Consider the following 21287-nt stretch of genomic DNA (forward strand, 5'->3'; position numbering starts at 1 on the left):
CTGGATGATTTATTACTGTGTGGTAGGGGAAACTTGGGCTTCCTCGGTATTTTTATTCTGTTGTTGTTATTTTAATGAGCTGTCTAGCGCCCCGCTGGCGCTCCATAAACACGAAATGAATGAAATAAAACGCAGTTTAAACAAAGCCTCGATGGAAATCCTAGCGCCACCCAGGTAGTCTGCAAACGAATTTGGGAGGGGACAAGAAGGTTTCAGGAAAACCCGGTGCTTTCCGAAAACCATTTTTTAAAGGCCAACCAAAACACCTATCCCAGGAACGGACGAGCCCTGGAAATTCCCCAGGGGGCTTCCCCTGCCCCAGAGCTAAACTGCTTTCCTGCACCTCCGCCCCCAGTACCGCCAGGGGCAAGGCCGGAACCCTAGCCCACGCCGGGTCCGCTTCCTCCCTCCTCCTCCCAGCTGTAGGGCCACAGCTGCGGCTCCGGCTCCGGGGCGGGGCTTCTTCCGCAGCCTCCCCCGCCCCTCCCGGTCCCTCTATAACTCGGCGCTCCTCCTCGGCGCCCAGGACCCCGGCCCAGCCGTGGCGGGTAGGGGCTGAGCGCATGCGTGCCGCGCTCCCCGGGAAGCCGCTGGCGCTCGTGCCCCGCCTGCGGCGGCGCGCTTGCCCGCCCTCAGCCCCGGCGGGGCGGTGGCGAGGCTGCGCTTGGCCCCGCCCCGGCCCCGCTCCCGGCCTCCTCCCGCTCTGAGGTGTCTTTCCTCCGCTCGGCTCCGGGACGCAGCGGCAGGGGCTGCGGCGCTCGCTCGGCTCGCCTCGCCTCCTTTGTGCTCGGGCAGCGGCGGCGCCGACACCGACAGCGCCTGCTCCGCCTCCTGCTGCTGTTCCCTCCGTTCCCGCAGCACCGCTCCGGGGCCAGAGGCCTCCGTCGCCTGCGCGGCCGCCGTTCGATGCCCGGCGGCGGCTCCCGCTGAACTGCGTCTCCGCTGCCGCCGCTGCTTTCCTTCCCCGTGAGCGGAAGACCATGTCTGCGGCTTCAGGAGCTGGCTCCGCCGTCGAGGCGGGCTTCTCCAGCGAGGAGGTGCTGACGCTCCGCTTCCCGGTGCATCGCGCCTGCCGGGACGGGGACCTGGCGGCGCTCTGCGCTCTGCTCCAGCACACGCCTCGCGCCCACCTGGCCGCCGAGGACTCCTTCTATGGCTGGACGCCCGTGCACTGGGCCGCACACTTCGGTAAGGTAAGCGAGAGCGGGGCGGGGGGCGGCAGAGGCCGGCTGCCGGACAGATCGAGGGCCGGCTTGGCCGCCGCACCCCCTTTACCGGGCTCCAGCGATCGGTGAGGTGCGGGCGGGCGTGGGGGGGAGGAATGTTGCTTTAAGGCGCCATTTTTTACAGTTCTCAGCTTTTTTTTTTAATTGCCCTTCCATGAGGAGTGATGGGGCCCGAGTCGGAGCTACGGAGCGCGGGCTGATGGAGCCGCCCGGCGCACGCGCGTACCGCCTTCCTCGGCCGCTTTCCCCCGCCTAGCCCGGGAAGCCCCTGCGGGGAGGGAACAGTGGCGGTAGACGGGCCGAGGAGGTGGGCGACGTCGCGCCTTGTCTCGAATGAGAGCCAGGAACGGATGGGAGCGGGTGGCCGCTGCGGGGGAGGGGGAGGGGAGAGCCAGTTTCAAACTTGGGGGCGGGCTCCCTTGGAGGCCAGCCTTTTACCCTCCCCTTGACCCTGTTGCGGGGAGGGGGCTGATCCGTGGGGTCGGGTGGGGGGTGGCTGGGAGGAAGGCGCGCGTGGTGTAGGCGGGCGGGGGGGGGGGGGGGGCGGCGAAGGAAGCGCGCGCGCGGACGTGCGCGCGGCCCCGGCAGTCAGGGCCTGTGCGCGCGCCTCTCGCCTGACCAGGCTGGGCTAACTTTATAGGGTGGGCTAGGTGCGGGCATCCGGGAAGGTCTCCGCTAATAGCCCCGTTAATGGAGGCGCCCGCAGTGGGTATTGCGGGAGCGGCTGTGACGCCACGCCTTCAAGTGGTGTGGGTTATTTATTGCCCAGTAAATATTTTCCAAAAGCTGTGTGATTTGCATTTTAGGAAATAGCCCAAGAAGCTACTTTTTGGAGCGCCTGGGGCTGATGAAAATAGGCATTGGGGGCGAACTTCTTGCAGTAATATACTTTTCGTCTATAAGAACTGCAGGCTGACCCCTGCTCTCCTCTGGAGAAGGCTTTACCACCGCAGCGTATTGACTGTTTTTCTGTCATGGCAACTAAGTTGTGTGTTGTAATGGACAAGAACGGGCTCCGAGGATTCAAATCCTAGAACCCAGGGACTGAACAAGTTTTATATGTACATATTGGAAAGTCATTTACTAAATTAAGCTTATAGCCTTGTTCTTAATTACTCTACCTAAAAGGGTTGTTTGTAGTTACTGTGGCTAAATCGTAATAAGTAGTTAAGTACTTTGGATAATAATCTCACATTATTAATGGTACCTACCTTTGTGATGAGATTTTTCCAGTTACTGATATAAGCCATAATAGTTCAGTTGTGTAATGAATGAATGCAAAGCTATTCTCAGATTTAGAGATGGAAAGGGAACCTTAAGAGTTCATTACTTCTGTGAAAACTTTGATAAAGAACTTGGATAAAGCCCTGTTTCGAAGATTTTAATTTAAGGAAAACTTGAAGCTCTCTTGATACTATGGTAATGGTGTTAGTATAAGACAGGTTTTGAAGTAATAAACTAATGCCGCTTATACATTCTAATATGTCATTTATCGTTAATCATAGCAGACTTGATTTTCTCAAGTTAAAGCATAGTGAATATTATTCTTTTGTGATATACTCAGTTATTGCAGGGACCAGGTTTAGGATCATAACATTTTTAGTTGGAAGGGACCTTAGAGATCTCCTAAACCCAAAGAGGTTAATTAAGTGACTTGCCCTTGGTCACAGGTAATAAGTAACAGAGCCAAGATCCAAATCCGGTATTTTTTCCACTATACTTGAAGTTCTTAACGATCAGTCATTAAGATTTGCTGGCATGTGTGTGGTTTTTTCATAAATCTAGTAGACTAGCAAGAACATTGAATTATGAGTCAGAGATCCTGAGTTTGTTTTAATTTATTTTGCATTCCCAAGGACTAAGGTATTTCCACATAATTAAAATTTTCCAACCAACTAAAGCTTACCTCTCTTAAAAGTGACACCTTCTTAAAACAATTTTTGAAGAAAAACTCAAACACTTAATCTGTCTTTTAGTAAACACAATACTGAACATAACTCACTTGTGTGTGCCTGATTCGGGATCATTGCTATGAGTATCCTGACTGTGCTTCTTCATATCAGTATGACCTTGTATATAGTTAACCTTTTTAAAAAGAGGGGATTAAACTAGATGGTTTCGTACTTGCCAATGCTAAGAATGCTGTGGTACTATGTGACCTAAATGCAAGGGTGGCCTCAAGCCCTTACTTAGTCTTTGTATCTGAAATAGATTGTTGAAACAGATTGTGTTTTTGTAATTTTTTTTTTATTGTATCCTTCCTTTGGTTAGCTGTGGAGCTAATTAAATTCCCCTCATGAATCTAATCTAATATGATATAAATCATTATTAGATGAGTTTTATTATGACTATTTTGATTGGAGACTGTGATTATATGTAGGGTTCTGGATTCCTAGTACTCTCAAGAGTATAAAGGACTGTTTTAAATTGTAAACTTGGGCAAGTCACTTCATGCTGGACTGCAGTATATCTGTAAAATGGGAGTGGGGATGGGGAGTGTGGAGTGGACAGGTCCCTTAGAGTTCTGAAACTTTTTGAGATTCTATACTGTTAAGGCTAACATCCAATTTAGTGAAATATCCAATATGTATATATTTCTGGGGGTTGATCTGGATCAGTGAAATTGATTTATGTGAAGGAACTCCTGGAGGAAGAGAAATTTTGCTTCACTAATGGTGATCATTAACTTTGAACCTCCTGCTCCTGCTTACTAATGGTTACATAGCTAGAGAGAGACAGTGGCAGCACTTGAACCCAGGTATTTCTGACTTGAGGACTAGCTCAGGTTTTTGCTGCATATTAAATGTAGAAGGGGTTTATGAGCAAGATAAAGTATTCTCTAAGCTTCACTTTAAAGCTAAGCTCTGAATGTAAAAGTGTGAGTATGGGAGTGGCAGCATAGATGATTTTAGATTATTTCTAAGATCATAGATGATTTCTAAGAGTTCTTAAAGATTATTCTGATTCTACATAAATTTTCCGTTCAGAATCTTGCATAGAGTAGTGTAATAAATTTTTATGTATTAGTACAAAAGCAAAGAATTTAGACTCAAAACTGTACTCAGACTTGTGACTACTAAGCTAAATGTGAATTATGTTTTAGTGATTTTGTTTGCAAAAAAATTCAAGTTACAGCATTCTGAAACATCTATTGTGAAAAGTGATGTGAGGTTGTAACAAATGTTTTCTTCGCAGGTGATGAGGTTTGTGTTGAACTAGGAAATGGTAAAGGCAAAACAGAAGATATTTGTTTTAAATAAGTATAGTATGAAACAGTGTAGCCTAGTTTCTTTCAAGAAGGACTAGTATTCCATTATCTTTTTTTTTGTAATGCCTTCAGTTATTGTTTTTGTAATGTCTTTAGTTCTTTTTATTATAGCACTATCTTAGCAGCTAATTGACTTACCATTTTTTATGAGGTGAAGATGATTTGAAGATATCAAAGGGTGTTGAGATTGCAATTGGGAAAGAAGCCAAGTTAGTCTCTTAAGAAGAATGCTTGCTATACTGCCTTGTCAAACCCCTGTGGGCATAGATCACTGGAGATGTGCTATAGCAATTCCTGGTAGGGTACACTTGAACAGTTTTTAAGAATATTTAAAGTTCTTTTAGGGCCACTTGTGAAAACTATATTGGTGTTTTTAAAGAATGTGTTTATAAGAGGCAAAGTAGGAGTATTGAACAGAGAGAGCTAGTGCCTCAGTGAGAAACACTCAACCTTGTCAAGTTAAATAACCTTTTGATGCCTCAGGCAACTCTGAAGATTAAAAATTGTTGAGCAGGTGTGTCTTTTCATCCATAGAGAAAGCACCTCTGGGAGTTCGAAATGCCATTGAAATCATTAGTCACCTAAAAAAAGTATCCACTGTGACTAATCATTTGCATCTTAACTTCTAGTATTATCTTTAAAGACAGTCTAATAATGTTATAAACAACCTCTACCTGTCTCAGCGGAAAGAATCCCCATGTTGACAAAATTGCTGATCCTTGAAGACTACATGTTTGTCACACAGTGGGGGGTGAGGTGGGGGAGGGGGTAAGACTGGTGAACCAAAAATTAGTGTATATGTCCAGATCATTGCCCTAGGGTAACTATACTAAAAGACCGAATAAGTTGATTTCAGAGTGTGATTTTTTTGTTTTTTTTATGATTGCACCATATCTTGAATATTTACCATTCTCAAGTCTTTTCTAAGTTTATTTTTACTTTTTTGTTGTACTGTTTTAAAATAACTTTGTCACTATAGGTAAAAGTAATAATAAAAACTGTCTTCATGATTACTCTAAGGTAATGGTAATACAAGTCATATAAGAAACATTCTTACCCATAATTTACTACTATCCAAGGTATTTAAAGCATGAACACATTTTATTACTTATGGATTATGCAAAATTTTGAACCACATATAGGAAAGCACTTCTCTCAAGATATAAAAGCTGAAATGTGTAAAATATCCATATAGTAATTTAATTATTAAAAATACATTTTAAAACAAATGTAAGCTGCTATACATCATCATGTATTGATTTTTTTCTGATTGGTGATCACTGGTACTTTCATTATATGAAATTCTTTACACTTCAGTGACTTAGTCAATATTTTCAGGTGCTAAAACTTCCAAGTTGTTTCTTTTTTTTAACTTCACCTGTGTTTATAAGTATTTGAAAAGATCTTTTTATAATTAGCCTTTAAAATCAGCCCTCTAGATTTTTTTGAAAATGTTTTTCAAATACTATGTATTTGATGTTGTAAAGGGGGCAGCTAGGTGGTACAGTGGATGAAGTGCCAGGTCTGGGGTCAGGAAGACTCATAGTCTTTTTAAAATTAATTTATTTTTAGTTTTCAACTTTCACTTTTATAAGATTTTGACTTCTAAATTTTCTCCCCTCCCCATGCAATTTGATACAGGCTATATGTGTACAGTCATATTAAATATATTTGCACATTAGTCATGTTGCGAAAGAAGAATCAGAACAGAAGAACAAGAAGATAAGAAAGAAAAAAACAAAAAAAGAGAAAATAGTGTGCTTCAATCTGAATTCAGACTCCATACTCTGGGTGTGGATGTTTTCCATCATGAGTCTTTTGGAATTGACTTAGATTGTTGCATTGCTGAGAAGACTGTCAAGGTTGGTCATAGCACAGTGTTGCTGTTAATGTGTATAATAGCCTCATTCTGCTCACTTCACTCATAATCAGTTCATGCAAGTCTTACCAGGTGTTTCTGAAATCTGCCTGCTCCTTATTTCTTATGGAACAATAGTATTCCATTCCATTCATATACCATAGCTTGTTCAGCCGTTCCCCAATTGATGGGCATCCCCTCAATTTCCAATTCTTGACCACCATGAAAAGAGCTGCTATAAATGATTTTGTATACGTGAGTCGTTTTCCCATTTTTATGATCTGTTTGGGATACAGACCTAGTAGGAGTATTACTTACCTACAAAGAAATAGCCTTGAGGGGAGGAGGAAAAGGGGAAAGTAGTATAGGAACATCTGAATCACAGAGTAGATAATTTGGGCAAGAAGAGTTACTCCTGTAGCTAGAGACTTCAGTCCAACTCTCCCTTTATTTTAGCCATCCCCTGCATATAAATTTTACCTGAGGTGCTATGTAACCAGGTATTTAATAGCTTGCATCTACAGTAAGATTTTAAGAGATACCCTACATAAAAAAAGAGGATTCTCTTCCTGTAAAGAATGAACGAAGACAATAACTCCTCCACAGAAAGAGGAGATAAACTGTTCAGTATTCCTAGTAAGCTAGTGACTGGTGCTGAGCCCATGATAAAGGACAGTTAATTATCTTTGAGATATAAAGCTATTCACAAATACTAGTAGTGGTATTTTACATTCAAAAGTCCAAGTTTATTTTTTAAAAAGTGAACAAGTGTCATGTCAGAATTCGTGCTTGTGTATGCCATTTAAGAGGGAGTGACTTCTAACCACCACCCCCATGCAAAGTTTTTCTTTTAAAAATTTAGTTAAACTGTTGCAGAGTGAAGTGAGGAGAACCAAGAAAATATTGTACACGGTTGACAGCAATACTATGCATTGATCCAACTGTGAGTGACTTAAGTAGTCTCACATGTAATACAGTGTTCCAGGACCTCTCTCCAAAGGATTCATAATAAAAAATATCTACCACAAGAAATGGAGCTGATGGAGTCTGAGTGCAGATCAAAGCATATTTTTTAGTTCATTTTTTTTCCCCCATTGGGACTTTGTCTTTCACAACATGACTAATATGTGTGTGTATAGTAATATATGGTAATAAGTTGCGTGATTGAATGCTAATAACCTGTATCAAATTGCTTAATCTCTCTGAACTTTGGTCTTCTCTAAAATGAGAGTGGTCTCTACCACTCTCAACAAAGTGCTTTAGTGAATTGTAAAACATTTTATGATGTAAGTTGTCACCAAGTGAGGTTAGGTGAAAACAGGAAAGCTTTTGCTATCCAAACAATTGAAATGGGCTTTAAGATGATGGGTCTCACCACATGAGGTAGAAATAGGAAATGCTTTGGACTAAGGCATAGTGGCAGAGATGTAAGGATGATAAAACCCAGTTGGCCTGAAACGTAGAACATGCGATCCGCAGTGATATAAAAATTCTGACATTTTGAGTGGTGCTAGATAGTTGAGAGCATTATTAATGTTGGTGAAGGGATTTGAAATTTTTTTTGATAAATAGTAGGTAGGGAGTCATACGAGAGGGACTTGAGCAGATCTGTGCCTAAGGAAGCTTAGTCTGGTAAGTTGTTTGAGGGGTGAATTGTAGTATGTAGTCCAGATGGTAAGGAAGGCTGGATCTGGGATTCGGTGGTTCCAGAGAGGAAAAGCCTGAAAGGCACATATGTCCAAGTGATATTGAGGAGAATGAGAACAAAATGAACAAGACTCTGCAGCTGTATGTGGGAGATTTATGAGAAGGGTGGTACCATTTGAAATAGTGGCCAGTCAGAAAGGAAAGGAAATAAGATCTGAATTTTGAGCTATGTTGTGGCAGTAGAACAAGATGATTTTCTGTAGGCTGTTGGAGCTTGAGAAAGAGCACGCTTAGAGATAAACAGATTAGAGAGGTTTCAGTGCAGAGATGATAGTTGAAGCCTTGGGAGTGTATATAGAAAATTTCTAATTTAAGAGTGTACCAGTTAGAATGAAGTAGGATATGAACAGGGTGCTAGACTGAGGGGAGATGACCATTTGTGAAGGATGTTGTAAAAAGGAGTTATTGCTCCAGAATAGGTTAGACCAATGACCTTTGAGATTTCTTCCAAGTAGAAGAGTCTGATTTGGGTGTTTTGTTTTTTCAATGGGACTCATCACTAATTTGGAATTTGGGGCAAATGTTTACAGATATATTTAATAGTACAATTAACATAAGTTATTTTTCTCCCTTATTCCCACTGCTTTCCTTAAAGTTGGAGTGCTTAATACAGCTGGTGAGAGCTGGTGCTGCTCCAAATGTCTGTACAACACGATTTGCCCAAACACCTGCCCATATTGCTGCTTTTGGAGGACATCCTGAGTGCCTGATCTGGTTGATCCAAGCTGGGGCCAACATTAACAAACAGGTATTGGACTTAGTTTTTTTTTTTCCAGTTGTGACCAATTTGCATCCTGGTGTTTAGAATTGATATTCTAACCAGAGTTTGAGTTTTATTCAAAGTACTAATTGTGATTTATTTTAATGGAATTATTTTGGATGTGTGCCATTCATGAATCTTATTTGTAAATACAAATTCAGGTTAGGAAATGAAGCATCTAAGAAAACAAGTACTATAAGCTAACATAACCAGATTTACGAAAGAGTGTAGAAGAAAATTAGGAATATTCTGTGGCTCATTTAAAAATTGGAAAAGATAAAATGACTGCAGTGTGATACATACACACACATATATCATGAAGATAGATACATCTATCATAAAGATATATATCTTGGAGATCTGTGTCCTTACTCTTAAAGGACTTTTCTTTCATCAAGATAGAAAATAAAAACTTTTATATCTGTGTCCAATTCCTGCTGTTTGTCCTTCAATGTTTAATATTCTTTAAAGCTAATTAAAAAGAAAATTCGAAGAGGAGCAATGTTTGCAAAAAGAAAAAAATAAGTGGAGTTGTATTCAAGCTAGTGATTTAAAAGTTTCTATCTTGAACTTATTTGTGAGTAGGAAGAAAAACTATCCTATATCTAGAGAAATTTAATCCTTGGTCTGACTCCAATGTTAACTCTAATTCCTGCCAAGTGGAAGGAGTAAGCAGTCTGTCACTTAGTGCAACTGACTGGCACCCAAAATATTGTTGATACCATTCCTCACCTAATGTGCTTTTCTTTTTTCTGCCTTTTCCCTTTGTACTTCATTATTATTTCTTCTTTATTCTCCCTTTCCTTCCTACCTCTATTTAGGAAAAGCATACAAATATACCCTCCCCAAACAGCTCTGAGCAAACTTGGACTGTGAAAAGCACTGTACGTAATTTTTTTCCCATATGAGTTGTATATCATTTGAATTTATGTAAATAAAATGTTTAAGTAAACATATGTCATATGGTTAGATATGGCAGACCTTTGATCAAAGGAATTGTAGGATATAAACCTGTACTTAAGATTCACTTTAGAATCTATTTCCCTTTTCCAGTAGTATCTCTGCATCTTATTCTCTCCAGTTCCTCTTTTTTTCCCCCATACACATATATGTCCTCTCTTGCTTCTCTCATTCCTCCTTTCTTCTCCAAAAGCAACCAATACTTAATCCTTCAATGCTTAAGTGAATGCATTATCTCATCAACATGGATATTCCATTACAGGTCAAAACCCATTCATACATTCTTCCTTTGTGATTCTTTTCCGTAGTTATCCATAAACTCCCCATAGGATTTATCAATAAACTAGAGAACTTGTTTAGGTCTATTTTACATTTTGTGAGTACTGGTGCAACTACCTTTTGTGGGTAGGTCATTGTTGGAAATTAGCTAACATAGCATTGCTTACTTGGCCCAATATGTGTATCTTCATTATGTTATCCTTTGAGACACTTGAAATTTTGATTCTTCACAGATAGTGGAGTTCAAGATTTGAAGCTTCGAAACATCAATCTCTTTTCAGATGGTCTTAGGCTGATTTCATCAAAAAGCAGATTACTTATTACTTTTCTTATTGAGATGCATGATGATTAAAAAAAATTAACATCCCATCCCAGAAAAACCCAAATTAGTGAAAAATGCCCAGTACCCCCCTCCATTACTGTATTTATTTTGTATATAGCTTGTATTTTCTTATCTGTGCATCTTCATTAAAGGTGTGGACTAGGGGCAGCTAGGTGGCACAGTGAATAGAGCTCCGGCCCTGGAGTCAGGAGGACCTGGGTTCAAGTTTGGCCTCAGACACTTTTTTTTTTTTTTTTAAAGCAATCGAGGGGTTAAGTAACTTGCTCCAGGTTACATGGCCAGGTGTTTCTGGGTGTGGTGCTGAGTATCTGAGCCTGGATTTGATCCCCAGGTCATCCCAACACTGGAGACGGTGCTCTTACTTGCTATGCTACCTGGCCACCCCTGGCCTCAGACACTTAACACAAAAAGTAGCCATGTGACCTTGGGCAAGTCACTTAAACCCAATTGCCCTCCAAAACAAAAAGGTGTGGATTGCCTCCCTTTTGTGGCACCAGCATCTAGCATAATCCCTAGCCAGGTAATCATCGAGCATTTACTAAGTGCTTACTGTGTGCCAGGCACTGGGGATATAAAGAAATAAAAAAACAGCCCGTCCCCAAGAAGCTCACCTTCTATTAGATGGAGAAAATGTACATAATGGGTATGTACAAGATGTATAGAAGCAGATGGGAAGTTTTAGAAGGCAAAGTACAGCTGCAGCTAGTAGGATCAAGAAGGATCTCTTTCACAAGGTTGCATTTAAACTGAATTTTGAAGAAAGTCTAGGGATTTGTTAGGTGAGAGAATTCCATGCAGGGAGGGCTTACCGGAGTGAAGAAGGCAGTAGTATATAAGAAGAGAGGAAAAATAGGGGCTAGATCATGAAGAGCTTCAAAATGCCATACCAAAAAACAAAAAATAATACATTTTGATAAATGCTTATCAATTTTTTGTTTTGTTTTTAATTTCTTTGTTGACTCAGTTTTTCTTCTGTGGGTTGTCTCTTTGAAAAGGATGTATTTGGCAGTCTTTCACTGCTAATATAGTCCCAGTCTTCATTAAGGATTCATTTTTCCATTATTGACATCTATATAGGGAACAAACATTGAGAAGTAAAAGATAGATCAAATAAGGTTTAGAGAGGGTTTTAGTTAGCCATTTTAAGTTCATGGTAAAATCTTGAATAGTTTTGGAGTAAGATTGGTTCCTTTTTCTTGGTTTCTGATATGGATAGACATATTTTTCTTTGTTACATATTTTGGTTTCAGGTTTATTAACCAAGGGAGTTGAGAGGGCATTGGCAATTAGAGTAGATTTCCATATTTTTAAAATGGTATCCTTTGAGCTCTGATTAGAGAGAGTATATTAGCAGTAACATGATTCTTTAGTTGCCATGAAATAAGTATTTCAGGAGATAATTAGCTCACAGAGAGGCAGCATGGCATAGTGATGAGAGAGTTAACCTCAGAGCCAGAAATAGAGATTTAAGTTCTGCCTCTGACATATCATGGCCTTATGACCACGGGCAGGTCACTTAACTGATTTGCTCCATGACTGTAAGTTTCTGAGAAGGTTCTGACTTGCCTTGATTCCTTACCTGGAATTTCCTATCCAGTGAAATCACAGGTGTAGTTCCTGTCCCCTATTTAATTCATGTTTATCACAAAAAGCTTGTTCAGAAATTTTGTTTTACTATGTTTTTTTTTTTCTTATCTGAGACCTGTTTTAAAGAAATGATGGAAATTTTTAGTTATTGTTTTCCTCCACACTACTGGTGACCCAGATCTTTTTTTCAAGGATTATTGACAGCTGATAAAATGCATATCTGGAATTTTCTTTAAAATTTGACTAACAGCATTCTCATTGCAAGAGTCCACTGTTTTATCAGATGAGTATAAGAAATACAGTTACTTAAAGTGTTGTCTTTATTTGCAGGATTGTGAGGGTGAAACTCCTATTCACAAAGCTGCACGCTCTGGTAGTATGGATTCTATAAGTGCTCTTGTGGCTAATGGAGCTCAAATCGAGTAAGTGTGTTTTTTGTTTTTTAACTGAAACAATATAATTCAGAGTAGAGTTTATTAAAAGAACATTAGAATAGACACTTAACTATTTTAAAAGTGTTTCTTTAACAGTTAGATTAATTATTATTTATTTATTTTACCAATTAACCTCTGACACAGAAGCAGCAGAATTTTCTACTGTTAAGCACTAGCAGACAAGAAGTTTGACTTTGTTTTAACTTCACATACAATCCTATGGTGAGAGGCAGTGTAGTGCAGTGGAAAATGCATTGGATTATAAAGTCCTTAGGTCTTCATGACACACGGCCTTTTATAAGTTACTTTATATTTCTATCTCAGCTTCTTCATCTATAAGATGAAGAGGCTGGATCTAAGGCCCTTCCATCCCCAAATTTCTGGATTCTAAGTCACATAACTTCTATTTGTGTCCTCATCTTATGAAATGAGGATGATTTCTACTCTATGCTTTGAAAAAAAGGCTATTGTGAGAGTCAATTTTTTTTTCAGCTCCTTAGAGGAGCTGTTTGGATATGAATATTTACATCACTCATAAAACTTACTGGGCTGTTGACATAGTAATAGTATTATGATTTTAAATTTCAACACAAGACCTTATAGGTCTTGGTAGAGAAATTTTGGTGCTTTAGTGTATCTTAAATACACTGAGAGCATATTATTTGTACACAAGTACTATTAGGTAGCTTTTCATTAGTCATGTATTTTAGGTGTTGTATTTGCATTGTATTAACTTTTTAGAAGGTTAAATTTTTTTAATTAAAATTTTGTACTTCTGCAATTTACAGCATTAACAAAATGGATACAGCTGTCAACTTTAGTCAAATGTGAGCTACATAGCTTATAATAACCAAAATAACTGTATTGGCTTTTCTTTATTGTAATTTACTGAATTAGTTTAAAATGGTTTTTGAAAATTTGACCTTTGAGTGAAATAAGTTGCAAATATCTAACTTCGTTTAACCCTTTGGTTTCCATTTTACTGTTGGCTCTGCCTCAGTTACAAAGATCTACCTTAAAGTCAATTTTGCTGTGGATGTTGTCAGGAAAGCAAAACCACATGGTCTAATATGGTTTTTGTTTGAATACCAAGGACTGTATATATGTATGGAATTTTCTTTTACTGTTTTATAGAAGCAGGCTATTGAAATGAGTTTGGAAATCACAGAAACTTTATTAAATTGTCATACTAAAATTTGACCTGCAGTTATCTGCTGCATAGAATGCTACATTGAAAGGAAGCTTGGCTATTAATATAATATCTATGTAATTTTTTCCTAAGGCAATACATTTCCATGAAATTCGTTTTTTAAAAATGTCCCATTTAAAAGGGATTATTTAAAGCCATAGTTCTGGCTAAAAAGTTACCTTTCATCGGGCATATCTAAGTTTAAATGCACATTATTCATATGCTTCCTCAGTGTAATTTTAGCAGTGATGTTAACAGATGTGGAATCTATTATGAGTATAAAATAATTTATAGAGATAAGCATTTCTGTAATTATTTGATATAGTCACTTATTGAAATTATTTTTTATAAAACTGTTGGATGCCTTTAGTTTTCCTTTGAATATTTTTATTCTGTAGCTTTTGGCATCTCGTATTATAATAGATAATTTAATCATTTGAACCAGTAACAACATTATTTTCTTACTTTCGACAAATATTTATTTTTATCTATAGATTATTTGCAGTTTTGTCCTTGATTCCAGGATCCTCAGGTGTCTTTCTTTCCATTCATTATCAACATAGTCTGGACATGGCTTCAATTGCTAATCTGTTTTTTTTCCCCTTTCTCACTGTGAAAGCTTCATTATAGTGATTTCCTTGATTAAACTTTTTTTTTTATGAAAAATATTTAATCCAAATGAAAAGCTATCCCCAAATTATTTTTTCTATAAAAGTTTTATGGCATGATGATATTTTTGGATTTTTAATTCATTGGAATAAAACCTTGAAATTCCCAAATGATTCTTAAAACTATTTTTTATCAGTAAGTTAATTAGGAAATTATTGATTTTCATTCCACAGATTTTTTCTTTTTTGTGGTTTTATCTCCCAAATGTAGCATAATGAAACTCCCATAATACGTGTTATAGGTCTACTATTACATATTTATATATAATGCTACTTAAATATATGCAGATTAAAATGGGCAATTCAATTAAGTTTTAAAAGCATTAGAATAGAATGGATTAACTTGGAAGCTTTTATTTAGCTTTTTTATATTTCTGTACATACTAGGCTAAATTATATTTACTCTTTTTCCTTCATTAATATTTAGGGAAGTGTTTTAGGTCTTGTTTTTACATGGAACAAGTAAGTTTCTTTTGTGTTTATTTTATTCCAATTTTGCTTTCTTGTAAATATCCAAGACCTTAAAATTATGTGCTTTACTGATCATCATCAGGTAGATTCCCATAAGGGTGAGTAGGAAACTACCAAGTACTTGTGGATAGAATGTTGCTATATAACTTACCTGTTAATATAGGTTGCAACTATAAGATAACGCATATCAGCTGCCGTGCATCGTATTAAATTTTCTAGCACCACACGTGAGTATGCTAATTGGACTTTATTTTTTTTATTTGCTTGTTAATTGTAACTTTTGGTGCCATGTTTTCTTTTCCCTTTGAGATAAACCTTTTTCAGGCTTAAAAAATATAACGGGCTTATTATCATAGATCTGTTATATTAAATTTTTCTATGCAATTTGGCATAAGGAGTTTCCTCACTGAGAGTTGCCTATACCAAAGAAATAGCAAAACTACTCCCTCCTCCCCACCTCCCTGAATATTATGTAATATTTTTTCCATATAAATTTAGAAATTCAGAATCAGATAATTTTATAATGACTTTATATACTTTAAGTTATAGACCTCTGCAAGAAATTTTTTACTGTCATTTAGGTTTGTGTTTTTTTCGTATTTAGCTTTTTTTTTTTTGGAGGGGGGAGGGCAGGGCAATTGGGGTTAAGTGACTTGCCCAAGGTCACTGACTAGCTTTGTGTTAAGTGTCTGAGGCTGGATTTGAACTCAGGTCATCCTGACTCCAGGGCCAGTGCCACCTAGCTCTCCCAGTGCTTAGCTTTTATATTTGTTTGATTGTGTATGTAGGATTACTTCAAACTTTTTAACTATAGATACCATTTAAATATTACTTGTTTTACAGAATGCATCCTGTAATAGGGATATTGACAAACTCAAAGCTTCTTTTTCTTTGTTCTCTGACCTTTTCATAAGACTACTTTAAAATAGCTAACCTCTCGTGATGTAGAGGAACAAATCAGTGCTTTTTGGAGTTTTAATGAAGTACAACCAAATCTTGGCCATCTTTCCTTTCTCTTCAGGAGGAAAGTAGGGGACAGTTGAGTTTATAGGACTCTGCTTACTCATGCAGCATGGCTAGCCTTCTCCACTACGAACACTCAGAATGAGCCATGAGGCATATTTTATCTCATCTGAGTCTTGTGAATTACATGTTTGGTAACTTTGGCTAAGCCATAAAGTACTCCACTTGTAGTTGAGATAGTTTAGTTTAAACTATTTTCTTGACATAACTTATAGATGATTGGTTCAGTGTTAAATATTAATGCAATACATTTATAAACTATTTTGCAAAGCAAATACTGTAGAATTAATTTTTTTCTAGGTGACATAATACAGGTAGAATCTTAATAAAACAAACTTTAGTGGATTGTCAGATTACTGTTTTAGAATTTTGTAGATTCACATTTTACTTAAAAGAAGTGGGTCATTAGTAAAGTCGGGGAATGTAATGTTTGTTTTAACATGGTTTGAGAGACTTGTAGCACAAAAATCTTGCCATCTGCATTTAGATCTTATAAAGTGCTGTATTTATAAATTTTTTAAAAACATAATCCCAAATTTGTATCTCATCATTGCAAATAAAAGCAGCTATCATTTAAAGCTAGAATACAAATTATGTTATCTTCATTTCTCTTCTTCTACTTGATTTTTTTTGGTTTGTGGATTTTCCAGACATTGTCTCCAGGAAAAAGTCTACTTGGAGCTAAGGAAACTTAAGCATTAAAGATCTTTTATCATTTTAAAAATGTTTCATGTGTTATGAAAACTTAGTCTTCACCTTAAGAGACAATACTTTTTAACTTCGGATGTATGAGATTCCAATATGTTTCTGGCCATTTTATTTTATTTTATTTTTTGGGGGGAGTTGTGAGATTTTAACTGCTGATAGGGTATTTTGAAATTTTTTTTGCCTTTTTTTTTTTTTTTGGAGGGGGGAAGGCAGGGCAATTGGGGTTAAGTGACTTGCCCAAGGTCACATGGCTAGTAAGTGTTAAGTGTCTGAGGCTGGATTTGAACTTGGTGCTCCTGACTCCAGGGCCAGTGTCCTATTCACTGCGCTACCCAGCCACCCCTTTTCTGGCGATTTAAAAAAAATTACTAACTGACATAAGTAAGCAAAGATTTGAAATTTAAGAATTTTTCTATCTGGCATTAATACAATTAAAATGACTGTGTCGAATTGGTTCTACCTAAATGGGCTGGGTAATTTAAAAAATTTTAGATAGCCTACATTATCTAAAAGTTTTGAGGATATGAGGTATAGCAGGTCATTTGTAAAATGGATCTGCTTGTTAAATTTTTCTTCATTATTTTAAATTCTTAACTCCTCTGTGAAGCTAACCTTGATGGTTTTGAATAAAAGTAATATCTCTTGTTATGTATCTTTTGCTTGTGTTCCTTTAGGGTTAGTATTTTAATGATTGGGTTAATTTTTACCTAATCCATGAGGTACTTGAAGCTTTTTGCAATGATTACTCAATTAAATTATGTGTCCCATCAGATTTATTTTAGAGGGAGAGCTATTACTGTTTATCCAGAGCCATACAAAGGGCCATGAAATCATGCCTTATACTTTACAGAGATCTTTGAACTGATTAGTTGAATTTCCTATTTTTTCTTGTTCCTTACTTCAAAAATCTAATATATCATCTGTTGTTTTCCATTTCTTTCTTCTAGTCTCTAAGAAAGAAGTGGTCCTTCTCTTTACTAAGGCCAACCCCTCTCCTTATGTCATTGGTCCCTTTCACCAGATCTTCAGGACCTTTAAGTATTCGGTCATGTACATCAATCTTCATTGTTTCTTTGTGTTTCAGGCTGCATGGTATAAAGGTAGAAAGGGAACCGAATTTGAATTCTGCTTAGCAGCTTTGTGACCTGGGCAAGTCATTTTTCTTGTCTGAGCCTCATTTGTAAAATAGTTCTATACCAGAACCACATACCTCAGGGGCTGTTTGGAGGACCAGATGAGATAATGATTGTAAAGTGCTTTTCGAATTTTAAAGCACTACATAGATGTTGTTGTTATGACTACTATTAATAGTTTCATTGATGCTGCCTAAAAGCATATCCAGGGCTTCCAAAACCTTGGGGGGTGGGATCAAACAGGTTTCACTTGATCTTGCCATCCCCTCAAGCTATAGTCCTATAACCCATGTCTTTTTAACTGGTAAACTCCTATAGCCATCTGGGCTTGCTGCCTCTTCTTTCCTCATCATTCAAGCTTCTAGCCCTACTATTCAACAGAAATGAATAATCTCTTAACTGAAATCTAATGGCATTTCTTCAGTTCTAATTTTCCTTGACCTCTCTTCAGTTTTTGATACTGTTGACCAGCTCCTTCTATTGTATATTCTCTCCTCCACTGACCTGTGTGACACTGTTCGCTGCTTACCTATCTAACTATTCCTTCTCAGTCTCTTTGACTGAAACATCTGATTCCTGCCCTCTCTTCTTTTCTTTTAGAACTCTTATTAGCACCCAGGAGTTCAAGTAGAATTTCTCTGCAAGTAGTTCCTCAAGTTACATGAGTGTATACACATTATGTATTATATTTAATATAAATTTATATGTGTATGCATATAAAACCTTAATCTCTACCCTAAACTCCAGTGATGCATAACTAGCTAAATGCTGGTCATTTTTACATCTGCTTTCTGTCACAGCATCTCAGATTTATCTTCTCTCCCATCAAACCCACTCTTGCTCAGCTCATCCTCATTTGTGTTGAAGGTACCATCATTCTAGTCACTCAGGTTTGCAACCTCAGAACCCTCCTTGGCTCCTGACTCTCCTCCTCCATCCCTCCTATCTCAGATGTGATCAGTTGCCAGTTCTTGTTGATTGAGCCTCCACAATATCTCTTTTATCTGTCCCTTTTTCTGCTTCCATAGTCGCTATTGTAGTTCACCTCTAAATTAGACAGTTGTGGTAGCTCACTAAATGTTTTCCCTGCTTACTGTCTCCCTGCTCTCTGATTCAGCTTCATGTAACTGTTGAAATAATCTAAAACACAGGTCTGACTGTGTGACCTACTCAAGAATATTTAATAGCCATTAAGGAGGAAACAGGAATTCTGCTTGGCATTTAAAGTCTTTATCATAGCCTCCCTTTCCAGAGTTAGTTAATATTATTACCCTTCATATACTGTTTCTATGTCTGGATTGTGTTCTATCTTTATCTCTACCTGTAGAATCTCTAGCTTCCGTTAGGGCTCAATTTAGATACTGTACCATACAAGAAGCTTTTCCTTTACCTGTCCTGCTTCATCTCCAGTTTCATGGTCTCTTCAGATTTCTTAGATATTTATATTTCCTGCTCCATGCCCCCTAGTAGAATGTTCCTTGACAGTTAGGAGACTGGTATATATTTTTTTTGTGTACCCTTGTACCTAGCCAGTTTCTTAAACATTATTATTGAACCCAATTGTAATTGCAATTATTTCCAACTTTTCTTTTTAAAATTTCCCTAGTTCTGATTTCCAGACTCTTTCAAAATTTTATTAGTTTTCAATGGAAAGCCATGCATATTAAGGAATTTACCCAGGAGTGAAGATAAAGTCTATATTTACGTGCAAATTGTGAGAAAAGTAGAGTGATCATATTCCATTCTTAATAGTTCAATTTAGGCATTTGGTTTGAGGTGCAGGTTTCTCCTCGTAATTATCTGGAATAATACACGTACTTCACTTTGACTGATAAATATTTTTATAAGTCTTGCTTCTAAATGAAACCAGTAGGCTCTAGATCTAGATATTTTTCCTTGTGTTTAAAAACCCTGAATTACAGAATATAAAATTACTATTTTATACCTGTCACCACTGAAATTATCTACAATGTTAGAAATAATTTAATTATTCTTTTAATTAAGCAAAATCTTAATAACTGTGTACTAAGGCATACAGTGTGGGTAGACTTCTGCACTAATGGAAAGACAAATCCTTCAAGTGTTTTAATGTAAGTAAATCTAATTTGGCTTCACATGGCTGTATTACAAGATCAACTTTAGTATCTCAAACTTGAAATGAAAACTTGGCACCAAGCGTCTTTTAGGTAGAAACTTTGTAAATGTGTAGTTTCTTCTTATAAATTGTTACTTACAGAATATGTATGTAAGAAATTCTTCATACCTATTTCAAAATTTTTATTTGGATACCAAAGGGTTAAAAATATATATGTTTATATACATGTACTTTTCAAATTATTTTACTGAAGAAATTGACTAGTATGCTAATTAATGTTTGTCTCTGTACATATAGACATATAATGTTTTGATCTTTTTTTTAATGATTCCATGTATTTGCTTATTTTTGTCTAGGAATAGTTACTAATGTATTTGAGATACAGCAAACCAAATTATAAAGTTACCAGAATCGTGAGTTGACTAATGGTTTTTAGTCCATACTGTTAAATTTTTATCGGAATATTGACAGACTTAAATTGGCTTCATGCTAAAAAAAATATCGTTATAAGAAGGCAATGTCCTGTCACAGTATCTCATGGTTAAGGTGGTCACATGACAATGGCTTAAACACAATGAATAATGTGCTCCTGCACCTTATGTATGTATATGTATTTTTTAATCTAAATGTTGCCTGCAAATATGTGATCCCTTATGATATAAGTTTCCTGTTTTATGAACCCTTGCCCGTTTTAAATCAAACAGAAGATTCTGAAACTGTAAAAACTACACATGTCAATGTTTTACAGCTACGTAATTCGAATTGACTTGATTTTTTCAAGTAATCCTAGAAAGGGGGAGCATTCCATATAGAAACTGCTGAAACTGCCACAGGTGCTTCTCCGAAAACCTTACAGTTGTGGCATTGAATGTTCAGTATCGCTTCCTTTCTCCACACAAGGCATACTGTTGAGGTATTTGTTGCGGTGATTGGTTTTAATGCTAATCTAGGAATTCAGATATAGAATCTTTAGATTTGCATGCTTTGCTTACCCTAATTTATGATATCTACCTTTATTTGTAAACTAAACTAACAGTAGTTAAGTTGAGATCAGTATTTTAACAGAAATATTACATTGATATTCAAAAGATGTGGTTTATTATTTTATATTGTCGCATGGCATTAACAAAGAAAACATGACTGAAGGTGATGTGAAACTCAGGTTTTCCAAAACAAACAAAAAAAGCTTTCAATAATTTCCTTGTAAATACTGAGTTTTTAAAAAACTGCTAAAAATAACTTGGTTTTTCTTTATAGAAAAACCTATTTATATACTACCTTTATTCCTGTGACACTATAAGTGGAAAATACAAAGAAGAGTTGCTGGCAGTATATTTCTTTTAAAGGGATTTTTTAAAAGAAATTGCTTAATGCCCTTGAGTCAACAAAGCCATGTTTAACTCTTGTTAGATACTGTGTCCAATATAGACATTTCCTTGTAAATAACATGTCACTACAAAGGGAACATAAGTATTTGTCCTACCTAAGTAAAGAGGATGCAGTCACTACATATTTTTTGGTCTTGAAACTGAGCAGTGGCAGTTAACCTCCATATTAACTTTATAGTTAATTCATGTT

At 37.4% G+C, this 21287-nt stretch overlaps 1 protein-coding gene across 2 annotated transcripts in view; it reads left to right on the top strand.

Moving 5' to 3' along the window:
- The first annotated feature begins 834 nt into the window (after nucleotides 1–834).
- The window catches only part of ANKRD10 (ankyrin repeat domain 10), a 47775-nt gene continuing 27322 nt past the window's right edge, over nucleotides 835–21287 (top strand). For both annotated transcript variants that reach the window (XM_069094101.1, XM_069094102.1), the window contains exons 1-3: nucleotides 835–1193; nucleotides 8655–8807; nucleotides 12319–12410. In XM_069094101.1, the coding sequence (XP_068950202.1) occupies nucleotides 981–1193; nucleotides 8655–8807; nucleotides 12319–12410 (458 nt within the window). In that variant the 5' untranslated portion in view covers nucleotides 835–980. The remainder of the gene's footprint in view (nucleotides 1194–8654; nucleotides 8808–12318; nucleotides 12411–21287) is intronic.

Source organism: Petaurus breviceps, unplaced genomic scaffold, assembly GCF_028583685.1.
Source record: "Petaurus breviceps papuanus isolate PSGF00001 unplaced genomic scaffold, PetGlider_PUasm1.0 214, whole genome shotgun sequence".
Taxonomy (NCBI): domain Eukaryota; kingdom Metazoa; phylum Chordata; class Mammalia; order Diprotodontia; family Petauridae; genus Petaurus; species Petaurus breviceps.